Source organism: Oncorhynchus mykiss, chromosome 18 (assembly GCF_057628025.1).
Source record: "Oncorhynchus mykiss isolate SJ-2025 chromosome 18, ASM5762802v1, whole genome shotgun sequence".
Lineage (NCBI taxonomy): Eukaryota > Metazoa > Chordata > Actinopteri > Salmoniformes > Salmonidae > Oncorhynchus > Oncorhynchus mykiss.
The window spans coordinates 66,882,363-66,901,114 of NC_143039.1; the positions used below are offsets into that span (position 1 = coordinate 66,882,363).

The following is an 18,752-nucleotide window of genomic DNA, read 5'->3' on the forward strand; positions in this document are numbered from 1 at the left end:
TAACATGACCAACCCCACTCCCTCCCAACACGATGACTAGTAACATGACCAACCCCACTCCCTCTCAACATGATGACTAGTAACATGACCAACCCCACTCCCTCCTAACATGATGACTAGTAACATGACCAACCCCACTCCCTCTCAACATGATGACTAGTAACATGACCAACCCCACTCCCTCCTAACATGATGACTAGTAACATGACCAACCCCACTCCCTCTCAACATGATGACTAGTAACATGACCAACCCCACTCCCTCCCAACATGATGACTAGTAACATGACCAACCCCACTCCCTCTCAACATGATGACTAGTAACATGACCAACCCCACTCCCTCCCAACATGATGACTAGTAACATGACCAACCCCACTCCCTCTCAACATGATGACTAGTAACATGACCAACCCCACTCCCTCCTAACATGATGGCTAGTAACATGACCAACCCCACTCCCTCTCAACATGATGACTAGTAACATGACCAACCCCACTACCCCACTTCCCTCCCAACATTATTTATTTTATTTTACCTTTATTTAACCAGGTAGGCAAGTTGAGAACAAGTTCTCATTTACAATTGCGACCTGGCCAAGATAAAGCAAAGCAGTTCGACAGATACAACGACACAGAGTTACACATGGAGTAAAACAAACATACAGTCAATAATACAGTATAAACAAGTCTATATACAATGTGAGCAAATGAGGTGAGAAGGGAGGTAAAGGCAAAAAAGGCCATGGTGGCAAAGTAAATACAATATAGCAAGTAAAACACTGGAATGGTAGTTTTGCAATGGAAGAATGTGCAAAGTAGAAATAAAAAATAATGGGGTGCAAAGGAGCAAAATAAATAAATAAATTAAATACAGTTGGGAAAGAGATAGTTGTTTGGGCTAAATTATAGGTGGGCTATGTACAGGTGCAGTAATCTGTGAGCTGCTCTGACAGTTGGTGCTTAAAGCTAGTGAGGGAGATAAGTGTTTCCAGTTTCAGAGATTTTTGTAGTTCGTTCCAGTCATTGGCAGCAGAGAACTGGAAAGAGAGGCGGCCAAAGAAAGAATTGGTTTTGGGGGTGACTAGAGAGATATATCTGCTGGAGCGTGTGCTACAGGTGGGAGATGCTATGGTGACCAGCGAGCTGAGATAAGGGGGGACTTTACCTAGCAGGGTCTTGTAGATGACATGGAGCCAGTGGGTTTGGCGACGAGTATGAAGCGAGGGCCAGCCAACAAGAGCGTACAGGTCGCAATGGTGGGTAGTAAATGGGGCTTTGGTGACAAAACGGATTGCACTGTGATAGACTGCATCCAATTTGTTGAGTAGGGTATTGGAGGCTATTTTGTGAATGACATCGCCAAAGTCGAGGATTGGTAGGATGGTCAGTTTTACAAGGGTATGTTTGGCAGCATGAGTGAAGGATGCTTTGTTGCGAAATAGGAAGCCAATTCTAGATTTAACTTTGGATTGGAGATGTTTGATATGGGTCTGGAAGGAGAATTTACAGTCTAACCAGACACCTAAGTATTTGTAGTTGTCCACGTATTCTAAGTCAGAGCCGTCCAGAGTAGTGATGTTGGACAGGCGGGTAGGTGCAGGTAGCGATCGGTTGAAGAGCATGCATTTAATTTTACTTGTATTTAAGAGCAATTGGAGGCCACGGAAGGAGAGTTGTATGGCATTGAAGCTTGCCTGGAGGGTTGTTAACACAGTGTCCAAAGAAGGGCCGGAAGTATACAGAATGGTGTCGTCTGCGTAGAGGTGGATCAGAGACTCACCAGCAGCAAGAGCGACCTCATTGATGTATACAGAGAAGAGAGTCGGTCCAAGAATTGAACCCTGTGGCTCCCCCATAGAGACTGCCAGAGGTCCGGACAACAGACCCTCCGATTTGACACACTGAACTCTATCAGAGAAGTAGTTGGTGAACCAGACGAGGCAATCATTTGAGAAACCAAGGCTGTTGAGTCTGCCGATGAGGATGTGGTGATTGACAGAGTCGAAAGCCTTGGCCAGATCAATGAATACGGCTGCACAGTAATCTTTCTTATCGATGGCGGTTAAGATATCGTTTAGGACCTTGAGCGTGGCTGAGGTGCACCCATGACCAGCTCTGAAACCAGATTGCATAGCATAGAGAAGGTATGGTGAGATTCGAAATGGTCGGTAATCTGTTTGTTGACTTGGCTTTCGAAGACCTTAGAAAGGCATGGTAGGATAGATATAGGTCTGTAGCAGTTTGGGTCAAGAGTGTCCCCATCTTTGAAGAGGGGGATGACCGCAGCTGCTTTCCAATCTTTGGGAATCTCAGACGACACGAAAGAGAGGTTGAACAGGCTAGTAATAGGGGTGGCAACAATTTCGGCAGATAATTTGAGAAAGAAAGGGTCCAGATTGTCTAGCCCGGCTGATTTGTAGGGGTCCAGATTTTGCAGCTCTTTCAGAACATCAGCTGAATGGATTTGGGAGAAGGAGAAATGGGGAAGGCTTGGGCGAGTTGCTGTTGGGGGTGCAGTGCTGTTGACAGGGGTAGGAGTAGCCAGGTGGAAAGCATGGCCAGCAGTAGAAAAATGCTTATTGAAATTTTCAATTATGATGGATTTATCAGTGGTGACAGTGTTTCCTATCTTCAGTGCAGTGGGCAGCTGGGAGGAGGTGTTCTTATTCTCCATGGACTTTACAGTGTCCCAGAACTTTTTTGAGTTAGTGTTGCAAGAAGCAAATTTCTGCTTGAAAAAGCTAGCCTTGGCTTTTCTAACTGCCTGTGTATAATGGTTTCTAGCTTCCCTGAACAGCTGCATATCACGGGGGCTGTTCGATGCTAATGCAGAACGCCATAGGATGTTTTTGTGTTGGTTAAGGGCAGTCAGGTCTGGGGAGAACCAAGGGCTATATCTGTTCCTGGTTCTAAATTTCTTGAATGGGGCATGTTTATTTAAGATGGTTAGGAAGGCATTTAAAAAAAATAAAAATATCCAGGCATCCTCTACTGACGGGATGAGGTCAATATCCTTCCAGGATACCCCGGCCAGGTCGATTAGAAAGGCCTGCTCGCTGAAGTGTTTCAGGGAGCGTTTTACAGTGATGAGAGGAGGTTGTTTGACCGCTGACCCATTACGGATGCAGGCAATGAGGCAGTGATCGCTGAGATCGTGGTTGAAGACAGCAGAGGTGTATTTAGAGGGGAAGTTGGTTAGGATGATTCCTATGAGGGTGCCCGTGTTTAAGGCTTTGGGGAGGTACCTGGTAGGTTAATTGATAATTTGTGTGAGATTGAAGGCATCAAGTTTAGATTGTAGGATGGCTGGGGTGTTAAGCATGTTCCAGTTTAGGTCGCCTAGCAGCACGAGCTCTGAAGATAGATGGGGGGCAATCAGTTCACATATGGTGTCCAGAGCACAGCTGGGGGCAGAGGGTGGTCTATAGCAGGCGGCAACAGTGAGAGACTTGTTTTTAGAGAGGTGGATTTTTAAAAGTAGAAGTTCAAATTGTTTGGGTACAGACCTGGATAGTAGGACAGAACTCTGCAGGCTATCTTTGCAGTAGATTGCAACACCTCCCCCTTTGGCAGTTCTATCTTGTCTGAAAATGTTGTAGTTTGGAATTAAAATGTCTGAATTTTTGGTGGTCTTCCTAAGCCAGGATTCAGACACAGCTAGAACATCCGGGTTGGCAGAGTGTGCTAAAGCAGTGAATAGAACAAACTTAGGGAGGAGGCTTCTAATGTTAACATGCACGAAACCAAGGCTATTACGGTTACAGAAGTCATCAAAAGAGAGCGCCTGGGGAATAGGAGTGGAGCTAGGCACTGCAGGGCCTGGATTCACCTCTACATCGCCAGAGGAACATAGGAGGAGTAGAATAAGGGTGCGGCTAAAAGCAATAAGAATTGGTCGTCTAGAACGTCTGGAACAGAGAGTAAAAGGAGGTTTCTGGGGGCGATAAAATAGCATCAAGGTATAATGTACAGACAAAGGTAAGGTAGGATGTGAATACAGTGGAGGTAAACCTAGGTATTGAGTGATGAAGAGAGAGATATTGTCTCTAGAAACATCATTGAAACCAGGAGATGTCATTGCATGTGTGGGTGGTGGAACTAATAGGTTGGATAAGGTATAGTGAGCAGGACTAGAGGCTCTACAGTGAAATAAGCCAATAAACACTAACCAGAACAGCAATGGACAAGACATTAAGGAGAGGCATGCTTAGTCGAGTGATCAAAAGGGTCCAGTGAGTGGAGAGGTTGGTTGAGGGTCACGGCGATTTAGACAGCTAGCCAGGCCATCGGTAGCAAGGTAGCATAGGATGGAGGTCTGTTGTTAGCCACCTCTTGCGTTCGGCCAGTAGATTAGTGGGGTTCCATGTGGTAGAGGGGATTAATCCAAATCACACAACAACAACAAAAATAAGAACAATAGATGTAGTTATAGAGGCCCGAGAAGAAAACATAATAATAATAAAAATAAATAAATTGTCCGATTGTCTATTCAGATAGCAGCCGGTAAGACAGCTAACGGTTAGCGGGCCGCAGATGGGCGTTCAGGTAACGTCGCGACGGAGGAGCCAGCCGGATCTCCTTCAGGTAGATAACGTCGGCAGTCCAGTTGTGAAGGCCCGGTGGGGCTCCGCGTAGGCAGTAAAACGGGTCCGGATAGGTGACTGCAGCCCAGGAGTGAATGATGGAACTCAGGAGTGATTGACGGAGCTGGCTAGCACCGGAACAATCGATGTTTGCTCCGGAATCGACGAAAGCCGACTGTCACACGGATAGCAGCTAGCTAGCTGTGAGATCCGGGTATGAATGTCCAGAGAGCAGTTGAAATCCAGGGACATGGAGAGAAAAATTGGTCCGGTATGTTCCGAGCCGCGCTGCGCCGTACAAAATTGGCGATAGATTTTCGATAGATTTTCGAGCTAAAGGATAGCTGATGACCACAAACCGTGGTTAGCTGAATACTAACGATTTGCCAGTAAAGAAGCTAACTAGCTTCTGATTAGCTTCTGGATTAGCTTCTGGGCTAGCTTCTGGCTAGTTTCTGGCTAGCTTCTTGGAGTTTCTGGCTAGCTTCTTGGAGGATTACAGATCTGAGGTAAATAATACTTTTTTATAAATATAAATTGGTGAGGCTGGTTGCAGGAGAGTGTTTAGAAGATGAGTTGATGGAAAATAAAAATAAAATGTATGTGAAAAAAGTTGTAAATATATATATATACAGGACACGACAAGACGAGGACAAAAGACGTCTGAACTGCTATGCGATCTTGGAGTGAAAGATGATGACTAGTAACATGACCAACCCCACTCCCTCTTAACATGATGACTAGTAACATGACCAACCCCACTCCCTCCCAACATGATGACTAGTAACATGACCAACTCCACTCCCTCTCAACATGATGACTAGTAAGTAACATGACCAACCCCACTCCCTCCTAACATGATGACTAGTAACATGACCAACCCCACTCCCCTCTCATCACACAGGCCTTGAACCACATGGCCTGCACATGTGACTCCTCATTCCTCATCAGAGATTAAGTTAACACACACAGCAGGAAGCGCCTCTGAGTGGTCGTGCATGCTCTTGACTCTGTTCTGACCTCTGACCTTGAGATCCAACGAACTCCTCTCACACTCCACCCTAACCTCGACCCTGTAATTATCCCTGACTCCCCCCGTTGAAGGGGGCAACAGAGGGGGTAACATCCACAGGCACCTGCCATTCTCCCCATTCGCCCCCTCTGCCTGCCTCCTTCCCGTCCCTCCCTCCTCCAGGCATGTGTTGGTAACCCCCTCTTCCCTCGCTCATCACCCTGGAAACAGATGGTGAGAAGGCCTCAAAAGACCCCTTAACACTCCACCAGACACCTGTGGTTGCAAACGCGCAAACACACACACTATCTGCACGCTCACACACACCCGAATCCTCAGTGGGCTCGTTGTCACGTTGACCCCTGGGTCGGAGGTTAACTGGGTAGGGGTTGCGATGACAGTGGGCACCCAGTTCACAGGAGGAAGTGCTTCCATCTCACCAGACGTGTCACGTCTCACACGCTCAACTCAACACCAGTGTCGTTTGTTTTCAGGGGTGAGTGAGTGACTAAGTGAGTTAGTGTGAGTGTGTGTATGACACAGTTTGAGTACGCCCTAAGGCCTATTAAAATCCCTGGCTCAAGAGCCTTGTTGACACCAAAATGTGGGCCTACTGCTTGTTACCTCTGCTGCCCTGAACCTTCTAAACTTTTTTTTATAAATAAATAATATAATAAATAAATATGATAACTGTGATTCCAAACACCAAAGATTACATATGATAACTGTGATTAAATTTACTCCTCAGCCTGAGTTGTCCCTACTTGCGCCAGCAAATAGCTAGCTTTTTGCAATGCGCTGACTGGTAAGACGCTTCGGGAGGACCAGTCACGTGCACTAGCAAGGCAGAGGTACCGAGTTTGCGTAAAGTATTGGCTGAATCGGAAGGAAGTGGTACTCGCTAAGCAAGCAGCGTGATGTTCTTTACAGTGGTGCCGTGACCCGGATCTACAGTTGCGCTCAGCTCAACACTGGGATCGATGTTGAGGAAGTGTGAGGGGTGAGTGTATCACATGGGAATGTGTGAAACTTTCTCCTCAGCCTGAAGTGTCCCTACTTGCGCCAGCGAATGGCTAGCTTTTAGTGTGGCGCCTACTGGTGAGACACTTCAGGAGGGCAGTCACGTTTGTTAGCAAGGCAGTGTTCACGCCAGGTATGGACGGAATTGGGAGGAAGTGGAACTTGCTAAGCAAGCAGCGTGACGTCCTTTACATTAGCATGTACTAGATGTACGGACTGGACTGATGGTTCAACTCTCTAACCTGTGAAGAGACCATGCAGTTGCCATAATAACAACCTCCAGGACTTCCCTCTACCTTCTTCTTTCCGTAGGCCCAATAGTCCATCCTCCACCATATCCTCTCTATAGGGCGCGTCTCGAATGGCACTCTATTCCCATAGGGCCCTGGTCAAAAGTAGTGCACTATAGGGAATAGGGTGAGGGCTCTGGTCAAAAGTAGTGCACTATAGGGAATAGGGTGAGGGCTCTGGTCAAAAGTTGTGCACTATAGGGAATAGGGTGAGGGCTCTGGTCAAAAGTAGTGCACTATAGGGAATAGGGTGAGGGCTCTGGTCAAAAGTAGTGCACTATAGGGAATAGGGTGAGGGCTCTGGTCAAAAGTAGTGCACTATAGGGAATAGGGTGAGGGCTCTGGTCAAAAGTAGTGCACTATAGGGAATAGGGTGAGGGCTCTGGTCAAAAGTAGTGCACTATAGGGAATAGGGTGAGGGCTCTGGTCAAAAGTAGTGCACTATAGGGAATAGGGTGAGGACTCTGGTCAAAAGTAGTGCACTATAGGGAATAGGATGCTATTTGATATGCAGCCAGTCATCTGCTCCCAAGAAAAAAACATGTCAGAGTGAGGATGAAGGATGAGGATGGACCACTGATGCATCAGGGTCGGGTCCAACGGTGTGGTTTCTAGCTGAATGTGAGTTGCTCTCAGCCAAACAGCATCAACCCAACAGGGACCAGAGAGGGGAGGCCAGGGAGGCACGCCTAGACAGGCAGCCAGCCAAGCAGTCAGTTAGCCAGCCAAGCAGTCAGTCAGCCAGCCAGCCATGCAGTCAGTCAGTCAGCCAGCCAAGCAGTCAGTCAACCAGCCAGCCAAGCAGTCAGTAAGCCGAGCAGTCAGTTAGCCAGCCAAGCAGTCAGTTAGCCAGCCAAGCAGTCAGTCAGCCAAGCCAACCAGTCAGTCAGTCAGTCAACCAGTCAGTCAGTCAGTCAAGCCAACTAGTCAGTCAGTCAAGCCAACTAGTCAGTCAGTCAGTCAAGTGAACTAGTCAGTCAAGGCAACCAGTCAGTCAGCCACTCTGTCACATATGACAGCCAGGACAGACCGCCACCAACTGACCGACTCACAGGCGGCTCTCTCTCAATTCGTCCTCTGTTTTTCCCTTTTGGTGGAGAGGTGTCCCACCACCACAGCCCCTTTAGTGGGAGGGAGACCGGACGGGGTGTCGTCCCTTTGGGGTTATGATGGCGAATGGAGGGTAACAGAGAGCGAGAGAGGAAGAGAGAGCAAGAGCGATAGAGAGGGACTGCATGGCCAACATCCCTGGGGTCTGTTGTGGGGAGAGGAGAGGGATTCGCTCCCAACCAAAACCCACTTTTGTGCTCAGGCACAACCTGACCTTACATGACCAGGACCGTGGTTGGAATGTGTGGTCATGGGAGGATGGTGCAGAGCTGTGCGACCATACTGCAGAGCGGTTTGACTGACAACAGCTGACCACAGAGACTGGAGCGAGGATTCAGTGATTCATAGCCATGTGACATGAGGCTTAACGACTGAAAACATCTTCCCATATGAAGGTACAGTACTGGAGATAGGTCAAAGGTCAAGGATGAAGCAAACAAATACAACTTTTCAGCTGCTCATTTTAATGGAGATTCTTTAAAGCCAAACCTTGCTCCTCTTCTAAAACTTAGACAAGGCTATAATGTGGCATGTTGCACAAAAAATATAAAACACATACTCACCCACCCACCCACACAGATACACATCCACAGATACACACATCCACACACAGATACAGATACACATCCAAATACCCACACAGATACACATCCACAGATACACACATCCACACACAGATACAGATACACATCCAAATACCCACACAGATACAGATACACATCCAAATACACACACAGATACACATCCACAGATACACACATCCACACACAGATACAGATACACATCCAAATACCCACACAGATACACATCCACAGATACACACATCCACACACAGATACAGATACACATCCAAATACACACACAGATACACATCCACACAGATACACACATCCACACAGATACACACATCCACACACAGATAGATACACATCCACACAGATACACATCCACACAGATACACACATCCACACAGATACACACACACATCCACACACAGATACACATCCACACACAGATACACATCCACACAGATACACACATCCACACAAAGCATCTTTATAATCCTGGAGCCTGGAGAGGTGAGAGAAAAAAAAGAACCAAAATGATCAAATGAAAACAGTCTCCCTCCCTCCCTCTACCATATCATTCCAGTCACGGGATGCTTTCCCGTTCCACCTGGTGCTTAATACTGCTCGGTACCAGCGGGAACACACATTAACCAGGATTCACCCAGCCACTGATAGCGGGGGGGCTGGCTTGATGAAACTTGGCTTGGGGGCTCCTGTGTCTCTCCCAACCCCCTGGGGTAATGACATCCTCCATATCCCTGACATATCTCGCTGCTCAATCTCCCTCCGCTTCCTTCCTCACGCTGGCCCAGTCAATTCCGCCCAGCCCAGCGGCACATAGACAGACAGGCATCTCCATAGACACCTATAAGCGTATAGGACACTCAGCTCAACTCTGACGGGGTAGGGGTCCTTCTGAGTCCTAAGACATTGACAGCCCACGCTCTCACTCCCCAGCCGTGGAGTATTTATTATTTGGATTAGCTCGCGCGCTAGCAGGATAATTACCAGCTTAATCATATGCTGGGGTTGAATGGGCCTAAGCTTTGTTAGCCATTATGTGTCTAACTCTGCAGTGAATTATCTCAGAGCTGAAATTGGCCAATCCATTATGGAGGGAGAGAAAATAAACAGTAATTCAACGGCACTGTAAGGATCTTAGGAGCTGGACTCTCTGTGGAGAGCTGTGTGTATTAGACTCTGATTCCCGCTGGCTGGATGGTTAAGTTGTAGCAGCTACATGTGAACAAAGTTACTATAGCATACAGGGGCTTAGGATAGTTAGATACGGCCCATGTTGTGCTGTAGTGAGAGCTTCCCTCAAGCTACAGATACTACAGCCATGCCACCGGGTATCACGGCATCAGACGTTTTAGAATGCGTCACAAATGGCATCCTATTCCATTTGTGGTGCACTACTTTTGACCAGGGCCCGTAGGGCTCAAGTCAAATGCAGTGCACTACTTAGGGAATTGGGTGAAATTTGGGACTTAGCCTTAGAATATATTCCAACGGGTAGCTAGAAAGAGATCAAGGATCCCCTTTTATTATGTGTTGGCATGATGCTGAAATGTGCCAGCTCACGCTCATCGCTGGGAGAATGAAGGCTGGTGTGGGTTGGCCTGCCTGCCTGCCTGTCTGCCTGCCTGCCTGCCTGCCTGCCTGCCTGCCTGCCTGCCTGCCTGTCTGTCTGTCTGTCTGCCTGCCTGCCTGCCTGCCTGCCTGCCTGCCTGCCTGCCTGCCTGCCTGCCTGCCTGCCTGCCTGCCTGCCTGCCTGCCTGCCTGCCTGCCTGCCTGCCTGCCTGCCTGCCTGCCTGCCTGCCTGCCTGCCTGCCTGCCTGCCTGCCTGCCTGCCTGCCTGCCTGCCTGCCTGCCTGCCTGCCTGCCTGCCTGCCTGCCTGCCTGCCTGCCTGCCTGCCTGCCTGCCTGCCTGCCTGCCTGCCTGCCTGCCTGCCTGCCTGCCTGCCTGCCTGCCTGCCTGCCTGCCTGCCTGCCTGCCTGCCTGCCTGCCTGCCTGCCTGCCTGCCTGCCTGCCTGCCTGCCTGCCTGCCTGCCTGCCTGCCTGCCTGCCTGCCTGCCTGCCTGCCTGCCTGCCTGCCTGCCTGCCTGCCTGCCTGCCTGCCTGCCTGCCTGCCTGCCTGCCTGCCTGCCTGCCTGCCTGCCTGCCTGCCTGCCTGCCTGCCTGCCTGCCTGCCTGCCTGCCTGCCTGCCTGCCTGCCTGCCTGCCTGCCTGCCTGCCTGACTGACTGACTGACTGACTGACTGACTGACTGACTGACTGACTTGGAGAGGGTCCAGTGCTGTGTTCGAGGCCGTGCCAGGGCCTGTACATTCGCTGACAGATGAGTGTTGGCATCTAGTGCATCCTGTGACACACAGAGATGAAAGGGCGGGAGCACACACACACACAATAACACACACACACAATAACTCACACACACACACACAATAACACAAACACACACACACACACACACACAATAACACAAACAAAGAAATACACACACAGGACAAGGTGGCATTAGACAGCAGGAGGATGACACTAGGCTTTCATCTACTGGTTTATTGGGCCAAGCTGCTGGGCCCTGTCCTCCGTAGAGAGGTGTCCTCCTTAGAGAGTGTGGATGTGTAGTATGGGGGAAAAGGGAGAGATAAGGACAAGAGTGGTAGCATCCCACGCACTGGGAATAACCCTTTAAATGGGAGCGAACACACACACAAACACAATTTTTGGGAACTAACAATTGATTCCCAGTCAAGATCCTATGTTCCCTAACCCCTAACCCTAACCCTTAACCCTAAATCTTAACCCCTCAGATTTTTTGGTTGGTTTACTATTCTTGTGAGGACATCTGGCACACACACATAAACACACACACACACAATGTAAGGAGCGGGGTTCTCCTCAGAAGCTGTGTGTTGAGCAGTGTGTAGACCACAACACAGGCTCTGCACTGACGAGTAGGAGGAGGCGACGAGCACTTGAAAGAGTCCTCTAATGTGGTCCTGGCACGAAACCCCTGTTCTGTTCTGACTGAGACAAACGCCTGTCTGATATCACACTATACTCATACTCAGAGGTTGTGTGCCAAATGCCAACCTATTCCCTATAGTGCCCTACTTTGGACCACAACCCACAGCACTATATAAAGAATAGGGTGCCATTTGGGACACACATGAGTATGAGTAGGATAATAGCCTCAGACTCTTTACCACATCACATTCAACTGTCCAACTATTACAAATGGTCTGACCTGGGCTCTGTTACAGTGGGGGAATTCTACTAGTTTATTAACACCACCCAATGTGAACTCTGTGTGTGGAGTAAAATCTCTCAAGAGAGATTCAGTTATCAACAATACCTTCTTTTTTCACGTGTAAGTGGACACAATACCATTTCCTGTCAATTCTGAAATATATATTTTTGCTTTTGTACTGTTTTGTACTCCTGCAATGTAATCCTATGCATAATACAGGAAGCTCACAACCTGTGTGTGTGTCAGTGGGGAGGAAGGGGAGGACGGCTCATAATAATGTCTGTAATGGAGTCAATAGAGTGGTATCAACCACATGGATACCACATCTTTGATGCCATTTCATTTACTCCATTCCAGCCATTATTATGAGATGTCCTCCCAACAGCAGCCTCCACTGGTGTGTGTGTGTGTGTGTGTGTGTGTGTGTGTGTGTGTGTGTGTGTGTGTGTGTGTATGTATGTGTGTGTGTGTTTGTGAGTGTTCACTCTGAGGGACAACATCATTGTTTTTATGTTGAAAATAAAAGCCAAGCTGTGAAGTAAACTATACACTACCTGCCCTCTCTGTAAATCCTCCTTATCACACATTGGGTGGGTGGCAGTGCTTTAGTTAACTTGGTAAAATCACTGTTCTCCTGCTCTGTGACATCTAACTCTGTGAAAAGAACATTCCTCTGGCTGTGTAATGGAAAAACTCTCAGTGATTTTGTTGTCCGTCCTCCATGGGCTGCCTGCAACATAGTCATTTGTCATCATCATGACAAATGGGCCAAATCCCAAATTACACCCTATTCCTTATATAGTGCACTACTGTTGATCATTGCCCATAGGGCTCTGATCAAAAGTAGTGCACTATATAAGGAATAGGGCGCCATGTGGGACACAGACCTGAACCGATCGATCGCACTGTCTGTCCTTTTCTACCAATCTGCAAAGTAGCGGTGATGCCTGTGAGCCTGTGGCTGCTCTGAGACCTGCCTCCTCCCCCGAGACGTATAGCTCTCCCTGGGGTCTGGAAATATTCAGTAGATAAAAGTCAGGAGATAAAACTATCTAAGATCCACTTTGAAAACAGATAACATTCTCGGCCGCACTGGTAACGTTTCAGGAAATTCTTCAACATAAAAAATAAATACAGAGAGCTTCTCATGTTGTCTGAATGTGTTCAGAGTACGGTTGCACATTTACCCAAAATAATTTAAAACCAATGGTATTCACTTAAGTTGATCCCTTATATTTAGGATTTTGTCATTCTAAGTTTTTATTTGTAAATCATCTTATTTTATAATTTTAAATATTTTACATGTGATAAGGCCACACAAAGTGCCAGAGATAATTAGAAGCACCTGTGATAATCTAAAATACCCAAAAAGGCCACTTGATGTCGTCTGATAAAATTCTCCCCAAACATTTTAAGTTACCAAAATTCTGGCCATTTCCTGGTAAACTTCGAAAGATCCCTAGCAACCCTAGTTGAGAGTGGTGAAGTTCCCTAGCAACCCTTGTTCAGAGACATTCAAGAATTATTATTATTACATAAATAATTATATTACGTCAACAATATTATTATTTTCATGTTGATGTGATTTGAATAAATAAAGATTGTACAATTACAAAAGTCGAAAAGGTGAATGATTAAAAAAACAAATACACTGCAAAGAATCATTTGACAAATAGTTAATTTGTCATTTAAAAATCCTGAAAACATTAAACAAAATGTTTTAGACAATGTGAATTAAAACCTAAAACGTGTGCAGGTTGTCCAACTCAAAAGTGTTGAAATAATATACTAGTACAATTCTTACAATTACCTTTCATTGAAGTTGTCTTTTTCTACCAGATCACTTAAAGGTCATAATGATGTGCTTCTTTTCAATGTACTGATGAACAATGATAAAGTCTTACAGGCAGACTAGACACCATAATTAAGGGTCTCCAGCAGTGTCTAGAGTTGGTCTCATAAAGTACATGTTTAATGGTGGGGGTAAAACAAGTAAACCATGCTGTACCCGGGTTCATTCTGTGTGTTTATACACTCAACTAGATGTCAGGAGAGGGCATGGTGAAATGGTTAAACCATGCTGTACCCGGGTTCATTCTGTGTGTTTATACACTCAACTAGATGTCAGGAGAGGGCATGGTGAAATGGTTAAACCATGCTGTACCCGGGTTCATTCTATGTGTTTATACACTCAACTAGATGTCAGGAGAGGGCATGGTGAAATGGTTAAACCATGCTGTACCCGGGTTCATTCTGTGTGTTTATACACTCAACTAGATGTCAGGAGAGGGCATGGTGAAATGGTTAAACCATGCTGTACCCGGGTTCATTCTGTGTGTTTATACACTCAACTAGATGTCAGGAGAGGGCATGGTGAAATGGTTAAACCATGCTGTACCCGGGTTCATTCTGTGTGTTTATACACTCAACTAGATGTCAGGAGAGGGCATGGTGAAATGGTTAAACCATGCTGTACCCGGGTTCATTCTGTGTGTTTATACACTCAACTAGATGTCAGGAGAGGGCATGGTGAAATGGTTAAACCATGCTGTACCCGGGTTCATTCTGTGTGTTTATACACTCAACTAGATGTCAGAAGAGGGCATGGTGAAATGGTTAAACCATGCTGTACCCGGGTTCATTCTGTGTGTTTATACACTCAACTAGATGTCAGGAGAGGGCATGGTGAAATGGTTAAACCATGCTGTACCCGGGTTCATTCTGTGTGTTTATACACTCAACTAGATGTCAGAAGAGGGCATGGTGAAATGGTTAAACCATGCTGTACCCGGGTTCATTCTGTGTGTTTATACACTCAACTAGATGTCAGGAGAGGGCATGGTGAAATGGTTAAACCATGCTGTACCCGGGTTCATTCTGTGTGTTTATACACTCAACTAGATGTCAGAAGAGGGCATGGTGAAATGGTTAAACCATGCTGTACCCGGGTTCATTCTGTGTGTTTATACACTCAACTAGATGTCAGGAGAGGGCATGGTGAAATGGTTAAACCATGCTGTACCCGGGTTCATTCTGTGTGTTTATACACTCAACTAGATGTCAGGAGAGGGCATGGTGAAATGGTTAAACCATGCTGTACCCAGGTTCATTCTGTGTGTTTATACACTCAACTAGATGTCAGGAGAGGGCATGGTGAAATGGTTAAACCATGCTGTACCCGGGTTCATTCTGTGTGTTTATACACTCAACTAGATGTCAGGAGAGGGCATGGTGAAATGGTTAAACCATGCTGTACCCGGGTTCATACTGTGTGTTTATACACTCAACTAGATGTCAGGAGAGGGCATGGTGAAATGGTTAAACCATGCTGTACCCGGGTTCATTCTGTGTGTTTATACACTCAACTAGATGTCAGGAGAGGGCATGGTGAAATGGTTAAACCATGAATGGAGACAAATTTAATGAGACTATTGTTATGCATAATTCATTGATTATGATTATCCCGCAATACTTGTATCACAGTCAATTGACAACATTTATCCACACTATCTAAGAATATGGGTCATCGCTTAAATACTAACACAGAGAAACAGATACAGTCGTATTTCACTAAACAGCCTATCCTGCATACATTCTAACAACTCACAGCCTAATAACCAGGATGTCTTTATCAGGCCTTCCCTCTTCCTTCCCACACTGACAGTTTATTTATCTGTTATTTTACCAGGTAAGTTGACTGAGAACACATTCTCATTTGCAGCAACAACCTGGGGAATAGTTACAGGGGAGAGGAGAATGAGCCAATTGTAAACTGGGGATTATTAGGTGACTGTGATGGTTCGAGGGCCAGACTGGTAATTTAGCCAGGACACCAGGGTTAACACCCCTACTCTTACGATAAGTGCCATGGGATCTTTAATGACCTTAGAGAGTCAGGACACCCGTTTAACGTCCCATCCGAAAGACGGCACCCTACACAGGGCAGCGTCCCCAATCACTACCCTGGGGCATTGGGATATTTTTTTTAGACCAGAGGAAAGAGTGCCTCCTACTGGCCCTCCAACACCACTTCCAGCAGCATCTGGTCTCCCATTCAGGAACTGACAAGGACCAACCCTGCTTAGCTTCAGAAGCAAGCCAGCAGTGGTATGCAGGGTGGTATGCTGCTGGCAGTTCAGTAATAAACCTCCAGCATGCATCGCTAGGCATAGCGTCCTGGATGTAGCCTGGGTCTGGGACTCTTTCTGTGGGCTGAAGCTAGGCTTGTGGTGCCAGTGGACCTGGCAGGTTTCCAGAGCCGCATCTTTAGGAGAGCCATCACGCCACGCCACACCATGCTCCCAGGCAAGCAGGCAGCGAGTGGCCACAGCACATGATTAAAACTCATGACTTCAAACTTTCCAAGCCTCCCTCCTGTCACATCCAGCCAGTCAACCACGAGCTCAACAGCCATGAGCTCAACAGCCACGAGCTCAACAGCCACGAGCTCAACAGCCACAAGCTCAACAGCCATGAGCTCAACAACCACGAGCTCAACAGCCATGAGCTCAACAGCCACGAGCTCAACAGCCACGAGCTCAACAGCCACGAGCTCAACAACCACGAGCTCAACAGCCACGAGCTCAACAGCCACGAGCTCAACAGCCACGAGCTCAACAGCCACGAGCTCAACAGCCACGAGCTCAACAGCCACGAGCTCAACAACCACGAGCTCAACAGCCACGAGCTCAACAGCCACGAGCTCAACAGCCACGAGCTCAACAGCCACGAGCTCAACAGCCACGAGCTCAACAACCACGAGCTCAACAGCCATGAGCTCAACAACCACGAGCTCAACAGCCACGAGCTCAACAGACTTTTCAACACGTCTCTGGTTAGGAAAAAGAGCCTAAAGGCAGAATGTGTCATTTCAGGGACGTGGGTCCTACCTAGGATGTGTTGGAGGTACATATCTGCTATCTTCATTTGATCACTTGCGAAATGCAAACTTGTCGTGCATTCAGGGTTTAACAAGGCTTCTAAAGTCAGTAAATTCCACTTTAAAAATGTCAGACTTGATCTGCTCTAACGAGAAATGTATCAACTCCTACAAAAATGTCCATTAATTAGAATCCATATAATAATTCACATGTTTTGTTGCTGTAGGATTATTTTCCTGCTGTGGCGAACTGGTCAAATTAATATTGAATATCTGTATTTGGTCCCATCTGCAATTTGAATGAGTCAGACAGGGAGCTGCACCATTCATTGACTGTGTTACCATTAATGTGTGAAATTAGAGGCAGAAAAGAAAGTGAATGATATAGTCCTATGTTGATCAATTGGTGGAGCATGGTGCTTGCAATGCCAGGGTTGTGGGTTTGATTCCCATGAGGGACCAGTATGACTATGTATACACTCACAACTGTGATTGGCTCTGGGTAAGAGCATCTGATAAATAACAAACATGGAAATGATGAGCTCATTAAGACGGTAAACATAGAGAGATTGAAACTACAAACGAATGCAGATCGAGGAAAATAAAACCTTGGAGAGAAAACGTGCTTAAACAAACACACATTGACAACTGTATTTATCTAAGGGAAATTATATCTAAACAAAATGTGGTCTCATGATAATAACTTTATATTTGAAATGAATTACAAAACTGTTAGATCATATTACCATACTTCAACTTCAATTCAATGTGATTTACTGAAGAAAATGTGTTAGTTTGGAGCACAGTCAGGTCTATGTACTTAGAGTGCTCCCTGCTGGTCAAAGTAAGTACAGCACATTATGATTCTGCCAAAAAAGCCATCTTGGGACAGTCAAATTTCATTTCAACCAGCTGTAAAGTTATAAAAACGCGAGAATGATCTCAAGTTAAACTTTAAATTGACTGAGACTGTGATGTATTATGACTGTTTACGAATCTGTTAAATCCTATTGCTATGATTAGTTAAATACAAACGAAAAACATATTTCCCTTTTATTTTATGTGGAGTCTCAATCCAACTGAGTTGTTTAAATTATCATAAAAAAAGACACAAAATATCACTCTAGAATGAAAGGGGATAACATATACCTGTGTGTATCTTTTTATACAAGCAGCTGTCCACCCACCACAGTAAAATACATACCATCTAACAGATGCTTCATCTAAAGAGATGTACAGTTGCGCATATGTAAGTATTTTTTCGTCCCTGTCCTTGCCCGAACCAGGGTCCCTCTCAACACACCAACAACTGTAACCTATGAAGCAGGTCTCCTGAGAGAAACCCATCGCTCCACAAAAGCAGCAGCACTTGCAGAGCAAGGGAAACAACTACTTCAAGGTCTCGGAGCGAGTGACACCAACGATTGAAATGCAACTACCGTGCACCTCTATCTAGCTAGCCTTTCAAACCGGTCACACTTCCATCCATTTTCATATGGGTGACCCCAGCAGGAAAAGAATCCATGACAACTGGCAGAGAATGGAGTAGAGAGAGATAATGAAGTATAGAGAATGGAGAAGAGAGAGAGAATGAGGTAGAGAGAATGGGATAGAGGGAATAGAGTAGACAGAGAGAGCTAATGAAGTACCGAGAATGGGATAGAGAGAATAGAGTAGACAGAGAGAGATAATGAAGTATAGAGAATGGAGAAGAGAGAGAGAATGAGGTAGAGATAATGAAGTAGAGAGAATGGGATAGAGAGAATAGAGTAGACAGAGAGAGATAATGAAGTACCGAGAATGGAGTATAGAGAGAGAGATAATGAAGTAGAGAGAATGAAGTAGAGAGAATGGGATAGAGGGAATAGAGTAGACAGAGAGAGATAATGAAGTACTGAGAATGGGATAGAGAGAATAGAGTAGACAGAGAGAGATAATGAAGTATAGAGAATGGAGAAGAGAGAGAGAATGAGATAGAGAGAATGAAGTAGAGAGAATGGGATAGAGAGAGAGAGATAATGAAGTAGAGAG

General features: G+C 46.2%; 1 protein-coding gene across 1 annotated transcript in view; it reads right to left on the reverse strand.

Moving 5' to 3' along the window:
• The window catches only part of dync1i1a (dynein cytoplasmic 1 intermediate chain 1a), a 112,300-nt gene that overhangs the window by 57,938 nt on the left and 35,610 nt on the right, over positions 1–18,752 (reverse strand). The window contains 1 exon segment of the mRNA XM_090209177.1: positions 6,839–6,849. Coding sequence (XP_090065303.1) covers positions 6,839–6,849 — 11 coding nt within the window.